Below are 13,506 nucleotides of genomic sequence, written 5' to 3' on the forward strand. Positions count from 1 at the left end.
TTGTATCAAATTAATGCCGTTACTATACGACTGTTCCTCCTTTAGCCAATCGTGAGTCAGGCTTTGAAAATGATCCAAGCTTAAACTTGAAACTAAATCAAATATTAACAATGACCTCATTAAAAGTCTCTGATCATATATGTACATGATTAGAGGAAAATCCGAATTCCTTTAATGTGAGGGGGGGACCCTGCTGGGTCGGGGTAATGGGGGGTGGGCGCTGGTTTGGGTTGGTAGATTAAAGGGCTGATGGGGGTGGAGGGCAGCGAACACCAGCTACTGAAGACCCGCATTGATCTTTTCTTCTTTAAGACCTTCAGCTTTTGTAAGATGGACATGTGATTTATGACCCCCCCCCCCTTTACAGTGGTCCCATATTGTCCCACCCCTTCTGTACCAACAGCTGATCAGCTCTCTTTCCCTAATTTTGAATCTTATTTTCCTCCCTCTCTCTCTCACACACACAAATCCTGGATTTAAACCAACTAGAAAATCAGAGGAAAAATTGAAGTGTTCATGTCGGGTCGGACGTTTGTTTCCTCGTCTGGTTCACACAGATCTGATGGAAAACACTTCAACTTTACATCTGGATCTGTTTCGAAGCTGCAGTTGTTTCTTAAAACATGTCTGTAACATTTTCTGACCCAATGAAGACATATAAAAGCTTTGGTATTTTGTTCACAGCTCTAAACATTCAGTTCTGATTACCTGTGGAAAAGGAAAAACAGTTACATGGTTTCAACCCCCCCCCCCAGCCGCTGCATAGTGCACGCTGCTGCCATCATCCATCACACTTGAAAGACGCCATTGATTGAATGTTTCAGCAATAGATCAACAGTCATAAACCTGGATGCTTTGATGATATGGCTAGCATGAGGTCAAAGGTCCTCTGGACTCATCTATGCAGTCATTTTTGGGCATCATGATAAAAGAAACACTGATTTGTATAAAGAAAACATGAAAATGGATGTCATGGAATTGATAACATACAATATAAACAATATCAACATGCACCATGAGTAGAATATGAAGGTGTTAGATGTTACTTTCAATGTAAAGGTCAGGCCCTGCAGCAGTCAAACCTCAGTTAAAGACTTTACCCTGATCACTCTGCAGAATTTGGCCTTAGAGAACTCAATATGTCTACGTTGTCACTTCTGAATCACTCCAGCATTCAAGAAGATTACAGTAAAGATAATAAAACAGGTAGAAGATCAAAATCAAAGTCTCTCTTACCATGAGTCTCAGTTTCTTGGTGAGGGAATACAATGCCTTCAGTTTCAAATAGGGGCTGCAGGAAGGCCACTACAGAGAGAGGAAGCACAGGGGTGGGGAGTGTGTGGTGTAAGCTAATCATTCAGAGAAACAACCATTATTAAGATCTCTTAGCAGCAAGTTGTCTTCTACAACAATGTGATTGAATTTTCTCAACCAAAGGGCCAAAAATATAAACAGTTTGCGCATTATATGCTTAATAGAATGAAATAATCATTTAGGGTCATTTGTGCCATCTCATTAACTCAAGCTGCAAATGTCACTCATAATGAAGACCTTCAAGAATTATTCACCATGTAATCTGTAAAGTACTTTTTTTTTTGTCTTAGCAGAAGTGAATTTACTGTCAGTGCAACCAAGCTCTAATTCCTCTTCCTTGTTTATCGGGGGCTGCAGTGAAGCGTGTGAGAGCGGCTGGTTCATTTTGAACCAAATGTCCTGTGATCATCAACCTGCTGTCGGCTGATGGAGTGTTGACCTGCATGGCGGCATCGAAGCCGTCCTCCCCGCCTGAGTAAAAGCCTGGTTGGCCATGCTCATCATCATCATCATCACAGCCTTTTCATTTGTCTAAATGGACGAGCTGCCTTGACTGTTATACAGGCAGGAGGATGGTCCCTGGGGGGAGGGGGGGAGCCTTGAGTGTATGCATACAGAATAGAGGGGCCTTTAGTGCTCCGAGTGCTGCATCGATCTGCCATTAAACAAGTCCTGCTAACCTGCAGCTTACCCCCTCCTCAGCCGTAGCTCCAATACTCCTGAGGACAGCTGTCATGTTTCCCAACGGGAGCTGAAGAAACTGTTAAAAATGACTGTCCTGATATTTCCTGTCATTGCTGGTAAAGATCCCTGAACCCAAAAATATAGATAAGGTTAAAAAACCAGGTTTAAATGGTTCAATCTGTACTTCAACACTAAAAATATCACGGAGGTTTTTCTCAATGTTTTTGCATATTTTTTTTCATAAATGAAAATTTCTTTACAAAACTCAGATTTTATGTTTAATTCCAGCATCTATAATTTATTTTATACCCTGTTAAGAGTCAAGCACTGTGACAGTTTAGTGTTTTTGTCTAGAAACATTACAAATTTTTGAAAATTATATAATTAGGTTTGTAGCTGGAAGAGTGAAGTATAATGACATTCATATAATTCATAGTAGACAACACTTGTCTAATGTTAAAATTAAAGGAGCAAGTTGGCTAAATTATTGCTATAGGTCTTTTTTTTAAATTTGATGCCATCCTTGTTCCAAATGTGAATTTAAGGGTTGATTAAATATCTGTGACTTATATATAATAGAATATCTTTCTCAGCCTTGTTACTGACTTGTTTCTCTTTGTCTCCTGAGCAGACATCCACACTACTATTATTGGAGACAGTCAGATTTAACAGCCTGCTCTGAGAGTGAAAGACTTTGGTACACTCAGAATCTTCAGCTGCCAACATCATCATCATCATCATCATCATCATCTCTTCACTCACTGAACACATTTTGAAAATAAACTCAGAGGTGTAGTCCATGTCCAAATAATGTCCATGAGGGTGTGCATGTCCTGTCCAGCAGGGGCTACTGATGGTTGTAATGTCGGATGATGGGAATGCTTGGCGCATGACAGCATGTAAACAAAAACCAAATATGGTGATTGCCATGGTGACATATCCTGTATTTTATCCAAAAACCATAGAATAATGAAGAAACATATTTGGACAATTAAGAGGAAAAAAAAGCTCCCCTGGTGAGGTTATTAAATCAGGACAGCAAAGCATGATTAGAATATACAGGCACTGACAAACTACATAACACAGAGATACTGGATTCCCCTTGTTCTGTCTGACTGTCCGTGGGTCTGCTGTGGATACAAGTCCGCCTGTTTATCCGCTTGTGTAATTGTACACAAAAGCAGAGATGGTGGCTGATGTGTGAGATTATCACAAGGTCATCCGTCGACGGGATGAGAGCCATCACGCACCAGCCCGATCTGGCTTTCACTTGTTTACATCCTTCTTTTTGGGCTCCAGCATGGCCGCTGTGACTGCGTGGAAATCTTAAGACGCAATAGAACCCACCGACTCAGTGGATCCAAAATCAGGTTAAAACAGTCTGGATGTGCGCGAAAAGGGAACCGGCGCCTTCCCTCCAACCCCCCACCCCCCTCCCTTAAACCCACCTCATTGTTTCCTTTCCATCAAACGCAGGCGGGCCATGATTATTTTAATTCTAAAGGGAAATAAATGGTGAAGTAGAACGCGAATAAAAACACCCGTGTTTTCTGTATCTACACAACTACGAATTTGAAGCGCAAATTCCTTCTTGTACCATGCTTCTATCTACGTCAAGAATCAGATCAACCTGCTTTCCTTTTCTGTCTTCCTGTCCTCAGGACGAAGCACCATTCACCGCAACTCGGAACAGCTCTCCCGCATCCCCATCGCCGCTCTTACCTCCCGTGTTTGTACGTTTGGTGCTGCTGGCCTCCGTCGGAGTCTCCAGGGGTCTTTTACGTGAGTCCGGAGGATCGGACTCCATGTGTGGTTGTTGACTGTGATGGTGAGGATTTGAGAAAATCCCGTTTTGCTGTACTGCTCCGCCGGCCATCATTTTTAGAGCTTGGTCTTGGATGCTTGGGCTGCGTTTGCGTTTAAATCCCCCCCCTTTCCCGTTTTCTTTCTTTCTTTCCTTCTTTCTTTCTTTCTTTTTTTTTTTTTTTTTTTTTTTTACGCAGCGTAGACGTGCAGCTGAGTCCTTGAAGAAGACAAAAGCGATTTAGGAATTAGGAAAATACGCCTGTTTTGTTACGGACGAGAAGGGTTAGCTGCGCGTTTCTCCGTGGCGCGCCGTGCGTACAGAGATGCTTTGTAGATGCAGAAAGAAAGAAACGCTGGAGCGGGGCGGATGTTCGGCTCAGAGCGGGAAAAATCCGAAAAAAAAACTCTTCAGATGGACTAAGATCTACGCTACTAAAATGTGCAAATGGAGCGCCAGTCTCCCATCAACCTGATATGCGGGCTAGGATAAGTGTGTCATTCCGCTGCAACCGGATAAAAGGGCTTCTCATGTCAGGCAGTGCAGGATGGTGGCGCTCCTCTGCAACAGCCAGCGAAACGGAACAATAAATAAAAGAAAATTAAAAACCACAACCGATGGCCAAAGAGGCGAATTCAGACGAAAAAAAGAAAAAAAAAAAAAAGAAAATCAAGGTTGGTGAAGCAACAGTGATACAAAAAAAAAAATCCGATTCGTTACTGGTAGGCTAATAACAAATTCTTCCTCCTTATCCTGTGTCCTGGCTCCGATCGTGGAGACACCCGGGGGTGATGGGGTGTTTGAAGGGGGGGGGTCCGGAGACGTGGAGCTGGGGGGAACACGCAGAGAAAGAGACGTTTTTTACTGCTCGTTCTCTCTCGCTGAAGATGCTGCAGTCTTGCGTTCAGAGCATCCCTCCTCTGACTGGCTGCTAGAGGGAGCGCAGGGGAGCTGCTGACGTCACAAGGCCCCAAGATGCCTTTAAGTGTATCCCGTAAAATTTTTTAAATATTTTTAATTGTAAAAATTAGGTTTGTTTGATTGCTTTCGTTTTCGGTTGATATGCTGAAACTGACATTTGTGAAGCAGGTTTATTTTTGTTTCAAGGTATAGATGAGTTGTGAGTGCATAAATGACTTGACAAATGACAAACCACGCGATTGCTTTGAAAAAAAATTTCTGCATGTTGTGGTGAAATTAATGAAACACCCAAATGTAAAATGAAAGCGCATTGCTTCAGATGACGTTTTGAAAAACCAATCCTCTGTCAAACAAATATTTCATCTCTTGAACTCAAATACAGTCACGTAAACACCGAATCATTGTCTTGCAGCGGTTCTGACACGAACTCCTCTGGACTAACGTTACCTGAACGCATCACGAGAGCGAAAGCGGGGAATTGAGGAAAGCGACGCCTCTGATTGGCCGAGGCAGCCTTTCTCCGGCAAACGAAGGGACACAAATATATTCGCCTGGCGGAGTCACATGACGGAGAGGAAAGGATGCGGCGAGGGTATTTCTACTCCGATGAAGCCGCAGCAAATACAATTATGGTCGAACGGGAGCCTGAAGGTCCCGATGCAGCCGTCTGAAGGTCTGTAACGCTCCTGGGGTGTCCAACACACCTGGAGTCCTGCAGGAGAGCGGGTCCCCATTTATCTAGATTTAATAGAATTTTTAATAGAAATCAGCAAGTCAGGCTTTTGAGAATTACTCTACTGTCACATTTGAATAATGCACAAATAGCAGCATTTATTAAAATTCAAAGTATATTTTAGTTCACAGCTTTATGGTGGTGGTTTGTCCATTGAGATCGTTGTAGTTTCAAATGTAACAGATTTTTTTTTTTTTTTAATCATTTGAAAGTGTTTTGACCAGCCCTGATGACCCTCAGGCCAGACTTGCAGGCCTGATCAGCCTCTACCTGCACCAGAAAAGAAGAACACAATGACAAAGTTTGGTACTTTTGCATGATCATAATGCAGATCTGCCACTGACAGCATCCCTATAAGACGGGAAGCTTGAAATCTGAGCACCTGGCCTGTCTCACCTGTCACCTCAGCTGCTGTGTGACCCACCTGTGAGCGGTGTGCCTGACATCTCTACGTCGCTCCGCCTGGATCTGAAGAGGGATCCTCCAGCACTGTGAGCTGTCTCAGACAGCTATGCCCACCTCACTCTTTCTCTCTCTCTCTCTCTCTCTCTTTCTCTCTCTCTCTCTCTCTCTCTCTCTCTCTCACACACACACACACACACACTCAAAAACACGCTCACACATTTGGCATATTCTCACACACGTACTCCGACAGACAAGCAAAAAGCCTTCTACTCCCTCTCTCCTCCTCTTGTCCAGCGCCATACAGATGCAGCACACCCTTAATGCCTCCTGTAGATTGTAGTCAAGGTGACATTGCGCTGCCTGCGCGTAGACACACACACACACAGAGGGAGAGAGAGAGAGAGAGGTGCACAAAGCAGCTCTTTTGCACTATTTCACATTGCTGTGAGATATACACCGGTGAGCCAGTCTTGCTCTGAAAATACGTGGCAAATCAGAGGCAGATGGATCCCAGGCTGCAGTCTGAAGCAGATTCTACACCACAAATAGCAGGCGCCACGCAGAGGGACAAAAGGCCTGGACGCCGACACCTAATTGTTTGAGATACTCTGCATAGTGTGCAGAGCGTAGCACAGTTTCAGGCGGACACATGCTTGTACGCTTTTGGAGCAGAGACAGAATCTGTTGGAAGCAGCGCTGTGAGGGTCCCGCATTGCCAGACTGTCCACGCTGCTGCAGCAACACATGGAAAAAGTGAAGTAGCCCATAAGCAGTAAAGCACAGAGTAGCAGCATTCTTGTGTTTTTTTTTATTAGGCAGGGCTCTAAGCAGATGTTAGTGTGATGGTTTTGGATCTCCAAACTCCAGAGTGGCTTTGGACACTGAGCTCAAAGACTTAAATCACTTCTCAGAATTTTAACAAGTTATACTGAACACCACATGTAATTTGGAAGAAGCAAAGTTATAATAACTCGGTTTTTTTGCACTGTGTTGTAATTTAAATACAAGAGCTTCAGTTGAGTCACCAGTGAATGCTGTACTGAGTTTCTCATGAGTTTTCCTGCCAATAAATCAGAAAGGCAGAGGAGATTTGCTGGTATGAAATCCGTTACGTGGCTGGAGGTTTGGTACTGAGTCAAAAGAAGAAGGGAAGAAGAGCGGAGATGCGAGCCAGCTGTAGTATCGCATCAAAGCTTTCTGAGGTTTGACCCAGTGCATGAAATAAAATTCAGATTGAAACAAACACATCATCCCATCAGTCATTATCAGCTCCATAATTTAAAAAAAGAAGAAGATGCAATTACAACCATTCAATAATTCAAATAAAATCCAACAAAATAAGTTTTGTGGAGGAATCCGCTCCTCCACAGCAGGAGTGACCTGCTCACACCTCATGTCCCTGCAGGGTTCAGTACAGTGTGTACAGTACAGTCTGACGTTAGATCAAGCCTGGTTGCAGCTGGATGTATATTCAGGATGTATCCGGTGCGTGAGAGATGTTTGGCCTCTGCTGCCCCCTGTTGCCTGATAGAAGAACATCACACGGTGTGAAGTCATTTAACTAATGGGTTCCAGTTATCGCGTCTTTGGAAATTTCTTCTCCAAATAACTTTTTCCTCATGTATGTGCAGATCGTCCTCTTCCCATGTAATTTATATGTTACAATGTCTCATAGATTTCAAAGATCAATATTGGTGTATTCAAAAAACAGCTTAAGCATTATTTTTGACCATTACTATTATTTATTAAGTTATTTCCCATAACCTTGTTGTCACTCAGATCATGCAGTGTGTAGTTTGAGTTAATAAATAATGAACTTTGTCTTCAATTAAGAGACAAATCTACATCAACAGTATGAATTGGAACTAAACAACAATATTTCTAGAATAACGTTGTGTATTCCTAGTCTAAATGCAGATGTACAATCACTGCAGTTTCCTTCTGTTGATGTTTTGTTCTTCTGGTGCACATTAGGCCCTGAGTATGTGGAAAAGTGTCAACTTTTTGTTGGAAACAGCATAAAAAACATGCTGTTTGCATGTTAGTTGTGTAACAGTGGGGTATATTCCAACAAAAATTTTAATTAAACAGTCTGAACCGGCAGTTCAGTCTCTTGATTTATTTACTGCTATGCACTGTTGGCCTTTTTTATAGCTTGATAATGCTCCATGTGCAAACAGACATAAAATGACTTCCCTTGCTGACTTTTTATTCTTTTGTCTTAAAAAAACATCTCTCAAACAGGACAATAAATATTATTTACCACATGGTTGTCAAATGTTGTTGTTTTTTTCAGTCTGTCTTCTCTGTGTCAATATAAAAAGTCATATTGTCAAGCTCATTATTTAAGATCCTGTTCACATGCAGACAGTCAGCTGCCCCAATGCTCCCAGTTCCATTTTTACATAATTGTCTTCCCATGCAGTTTTATGCCAGGAATCAATGGGAGCATCAATGCAGAAGAGGAGATAATCGTTATACACCCCCCTTGTTCTGAGTGGCAACTGACGTCATTCATACCAACGTCCTACAATGTTATAACTCCTCTCAAAGGGTCAGTTCACCCAACCATTGGGAAAGCACCATTAGTTATTTCATATTAAAACACTTCACTTTCCTAATAGAATGTAATTATCGTTCAAATACACTTAGCTGCATTAACTCAGGTCTGTCTGGAGTGTCTGTGGCAGTCATAGCGATACGAATGGGATGAGAGTTATTCATTCTGGGGTTATTACATTTGAAAAATTAAACAGCACCATTACTTTTTACCAAAACCGCATCCTGTGATAATGCATGAACATCGTAAACTTCCGTAATTGTGGACAGATGGTGTAAATCTTCTGGGTGTGAAAACCAGTTATTCCATCACTTCTGGCGGAGGTTTATGAGCTTTAACATAAATCCACACCCTGCATGCATGCTGTATTAAAATGCTGCTGGCGCTGCATGTATATGATGCACATGTCTAACAGAAGGCCTGTCCCAGTTTGTAATCATTCTTGGGACCCACATTTCTACGTGCTGTGCTTAATCTCTTCAATTTTAATGTAGGAAAACTATCTTTCTGGAATTATTTTTTAGCCCCTTTTCTATCTAAATCCTTGTGTTGGGTGATGACTCCTGGGCGCCTCCCTAGGGAAATGTTCTTCCCCAAGGGCCAAGGAGGCCTTGGAGAAGACCAAGGACACCCTGGAGAGACTATGTCTCTTCACTGGTGGGAACGCCTTGGGATACCACTGGAAGAGCGAGGAGGTGTCTGGGGGGAGAGAAGTCTGGACATCCCTGCTCTGACTGCTGCCCCTGACATCTATGGATGGATAAATGAATGGATGGATTCAAAAAATAACTGAATGTTGATGACATCATGAAGATGAGTGAAAACTACACAAGTTTAAAAACCAGTTTGATCAAACAGCTGAGTAAGCAGGGAGGTCAAGAAGTTTGTTAACATTCAGATGGAAACAGTTGAGATCAACTTGGGATTTCTTCATCTTCTCAGCATTCTAGAGCTCAAAAATGAGATTTCCAGCCATCGCTACATCACAGATACTATACTACCTATGAAAACACATCTGCTGCTTGATGTACGATGTTTCAGCCTTCATCTTCATCGTGGATATTTGGACTGCTAGTGCTAGCCCAACGTCTCTCATCAGTTTTACTGTTCAGTGGATTTATTAGGATTTGACTCCACAAGGAGTCATCATCCGTGCAACACAGTTTCAGGGTTCAGGTCCAGGGTTCATTTGACACGAAGGAAAGTTCTGTTCATAGTCTTCAACTTGTTCAAAAACATGCTGGACGGGAGCTTGTAAGAGACGGGTTGTGTTACATGTGGTGGCATGCTTGAATTCTGAAACACGACATAAACTAACAGCTTTGTGTTCTCAGTTAGGGTTTCTTAAGTCAAACCTGATGAAAATATGTTTGGAAAGTAAACTGTAATTGTCTTATTAAGTACCTGTATTTGTAGTTCATAAAGGTACTCAATACAGTACTTAATAATTGTGCAAATGTAATGTTTTTATTTTATTTTTCTTATTTTCATATTTTATTTTTTATGCATACCGATCTATCGGGCTGACATAAAGTGGTTTTGTCTTTATTTTCCAGAGACATTGTGGAAACACACTTCTTAATATGAAAAGGCCATTCCCTTCCTCCCTCCTGAAAGCAGCTGATGAGCAGCACATGACACATGTGGCATATGTTTGTGGCCAGCTGCCATCCCAGTCATTGTCCTGCTGCAGGAGACTAATACACACAGACATCTGGTCAAGAAAGCCTGTCCATGTTTTTCATGTACAGTAATTCTCTGCATTCATGACAGCGATTTTGAGCCTGTGGTCATATTAGAGCCACTTTCAGGATTACATTTTTATCAAAACGTTATAGTTGCAACACAAATCCCTCAGCAACCACAGCTGGGTAGGATGTGGGAAATCCATTAGGCTAGAGCATGATCTGTGGATGGAAACATGAATGTCTTCATACATACTGAGACTTGAAAAGCAGATAACAGGAAAAGACACGTGTTCCCGGAGTGGACATGAGAATGGAAGGATATAATAAAAGTTTTGTGGAGGCGGCAGCAGGATCATCCTACGCCCGAAATACAGGCAATCTGGATGTGATGTTAACTAATTCCTGTCGATACGCCTGGATCGGAGCTAGATTTATACTCAAGTATAAGAACCCTGACTTTAAATACTGACATTCTTAACTAAACAAAGTTAGTATGTGTGCAAAGGGGTTGATATAATGTATGAAATTAAACAGTATGTCAGACATAAATATCAGGTTCTGCCTTGTTCAGTTTAATCTTTCTTCACGGTGACATGAAGTTATGGACTTAATGGAAAAGACAGATGTTGAACTTCCCAATACGTCAGCAGGTCAGGTGCAGTTTAGGAAGCCCTTGATGTGAATCTGAATGCAGGGTTCTGATGGGAGCTGAAGCTGGAGACCAGGGATTTCTCTGTAATATTAATTAATTAAAAAAATAACCGGGGTTGCCTTAGTAACAGTATAATTTTTTTAAACACTTTTATTGAGCCTGACTTACAACAAGTGATTGTTTTATGATCACACTAATGAACGGCTGTTCTCCTTTAAATGTTTATTATACAGGTGGTGTTCAGGTGTGTGGGACGGAAATACACTGCCCGGCCAAAAAAAAAGTCACACTAATATTTCGGGACTGCCTGTAGTTTTGATTGCGGTGCGCATTTGCCGCGGCATTGTTTCAAAAAACCTCGTACAACGTCACAGCATTTATTTCTGTACAGAATTGCATTAATATTTGGACAATAGGACTCAAACCACTCTGCAAGGTCTTCTCCAGCACATCCCATAGACTTTGAATGGGGTTAAGCTCAGGACTGTGGGGGCCAATCGATGTGTCAAAATGATTCCTCACGCTCCCTGGACCACTCTTTCACAATTAGAGTCCGATAAATTTTGAATAATATTGCTGAGACTAGACTTGGCAAACCGAAGCAGCCCCTGATCATAACCCTGCAATTTTCTTATTGAAACCAAGTCAGTGTCAGTCGTGACGTTCTCTGAACACTAGAGGGCGATCCTGTTCACATTTCAGTCAGTAATGAGATTTAAGCAGAAAACTTAGCACAATGATGCACAAACAAGGAGGACGGGTATCCCCAAATAGATTATAGTGAGTTGTTTAATATATAGGTTGTATATAGTGAAAAAATCACACTTCACTCTCTTTTTTAAATTTGAAAATTCTCTAAAGTCACTTCTTAACGTGCAGTGTGCTCATCAACAATGCACAGGGTTTGGTTTCACAAGATAAATCCAGATGGATAATCTTTTTAAGGGGTTAAATTATAATTTGATTGAATTGTCTCTAATCCACATGTAATCAGATTACGATCATGTGTTTACTGTAATACTGTACCCTTAGATAAATGTGTTGGTGCAGAGGTACACATGATGGTCACGTAGAAGATATTCTTTTGCCCCACCAGTTTGTTTGTTCAGTATGGATCCAGTCTGGATACCGTGAGAACGTCTTTTGTTACTGGTTCTGTACAGACAAAAATAACAAAAATGGAGACACACTCAGATGAAGCTCACTGACAGCTTTGAGTGATTCCACATGAGTTCAATGGACGTGTTGTATGTTAGCCCCCGTACAGTGGAATCTACTTCTATATGTGTAACAAGGTTAACAGTGACATCTCTTAGTGCTGACGAAGACAAGCAAGATTTGCATCTTTCTGCTGACCATATTGTGCTGTTTTTTTAAATTTATCTTGTTTTTAACTGAGCTGCTCCTCTCATTAGCAAAACAATTATTTCAACAGAAGTCAAATTTATATCAATTTAAAAAAAATCAAAGAATTTGATGATCTCTTAATCACACCTAGGGAGGAATAAAAAGGAAAAGTACAGAAACTTATTAAATGTAAGAGACTGGGAAAATATTTACATCCCAGACCAAATCTTTTTTTAAAGTCTGAGACTGTAAAGCATAATGAGACAAAAAATATAATTATAAAATTTGCTATTTGCTCAAATGTTTATTGATTGAGTGATTAGATCATCCTGAGAAAGTACAAAATAAACCAAAGCTGATCTCTGGTCCACAAATAGCTGGGTGAAGAGAAACGCCAGGAAAAGGAGGGAAACTATTTGTAAGCAGAAACTGGGGAAGTTGTTTTTGCTGTTGTTGTTTCTCTTGCAGATGATTGAGGCTGTTTGTTTTCTTGTTCTGGTTCTGTTTCTGTTGGATGTTATGATCCCTGACTTCTGGTTTACACAACACATCTGTGATGAAAAGGTACAACAACCTGGGCGCTTCCTTCCTCTTCCATGTGGAGAAACTCTGACTAGAGTTTACAGCCGTCAGCTGTAATAGAACTGAACACATACTGTAGTTCTTAAGGCAAATAGATTGGATTCATTGTTGTTGTGTTCGTTTTAGTAGTTTTAGTGTTGGCACTGACTTTATCTTTGATTTTCTTATTATAATTGTCTTCAGTAGAATCTGAACCATGACCTGAATGACTTAGAAAAAACCATCTGGACATTTTGATTGAAACCTAGACTGAAAATGACCCAGAAATCCAGTCATTTGAAAAACAACTCCTTTTAAGACGTGAACCTAGGCCAGAAAATCAGGATCAAAGTGGACATGACATTTATGTACACTTCTGAGTAATTCAATAAGCATGTCACTGCAGTTGGAATAACTGTCCAATTCTATGTTTGGATGCAAACAACATCAGATGATGATCTGCGATCCTCAGTTTAATAGACAGTACTTAATATTTCCTGCTGTAGTGAAAGAGGACACGAAGGTATCTGGTGTAAGAGACGAGGATGCAGAAGACAGGGTTAGATGGAGGCAACTGATTCGCTGTGGCGACCCCTGAAGGGAAAAGCCGAAAAGAGAAGAAGAAGACTTAATATTACCTGCCTTGGGACACTGACTGAAAAGCTCAGGCATGTTTTAGGGACATCCCATCATGAATATCATCTTACCTAAACTGATCCATCCTACTGACATTAAATTAAAATCAATAGTGATATTTCGTAAGAGGAGAGCTGAGCAGTCAGATCGGCAGGAGCCATCAATCTCTCCGGCCTGTGGATCTTCCTGGAACTTCAACAG

The 13,506-nt window shown here is 41.4% G+C and overlaps 2 protein-coding genes and 1 long non-coding RNA gene across 4 annotated transcripts in view; 1 reads left to right on the plus strand and 2 right to left on the minus strand.

Moving 5' to 3' along the window:
- nova2 (NOVA alternative splicing regulator 2) overlaps positions 1-4,590 on the minus strand; it is a 70,618-nt gene extending 66,028 nt beyond the window's left edge. The window contains exons 1-2 of the mRNA XM_068316734.1: positions 3,721-4,590; positions 1,237-1,305 (exon numbers count right to left, since the gene is read on the minus strand). Coding sequence (XP_068172835.1) covers positions 1,237-1,305; positions 3,721-3,877 — 226 coding nt within the window. The 5' untranslated portion in view covers positions 3,878-4,590. The remainder of the gene's footprint in view (positions 1-1,236; positions 1,306-3,720) is intronic.
- Positions 4,352-8,671, plus strand: LOC137596330 (uncharacterized). Its single transcript, XR_011035530.1, has 3 exons — positions 4,352-4,476; positions 5,136-5,396; positions 5,669-8,671. It is a non-coding gene; the product is annotated as an uncharacterized lncRNA (long non-coding RNA).
- A 2,282-nt stretch (positions 8,672-10,953) lies between these two features.
- gpr4 (G protein-coupled receptor 4) overlaps positions 10,954-13,506 on the minus strand; it is a 41,341-nt gene continuing 38,788 nt past the window's right edge. For both annotated transcript variants that reach the window (XR_011035568.1, XR_011035567.1), the window contains one exon: positions 10,954-11,916. The gene's annotated coding sequence lies outside the window, so the exon portion shown is untranslated. The remainder of the gene's footprint in view (positions 11,917-13,506) is intronic.

The sequence above is a fragment of the Antennarius striatus genome, chromosome 6, assembly GCF_040054535.1.
Source record: "Antennarius striatus isolate MH-2024 chromosome 6, ASM4005453v1, whole genome shotgun sequence".
In the NCBI taxonomy this organism is placed as follows: Eukaryota; Metazoa; Chordata; class Actinopteri; order Lophiiformes; family Antennariidae; genus Antennarius; species Antennarius striatus.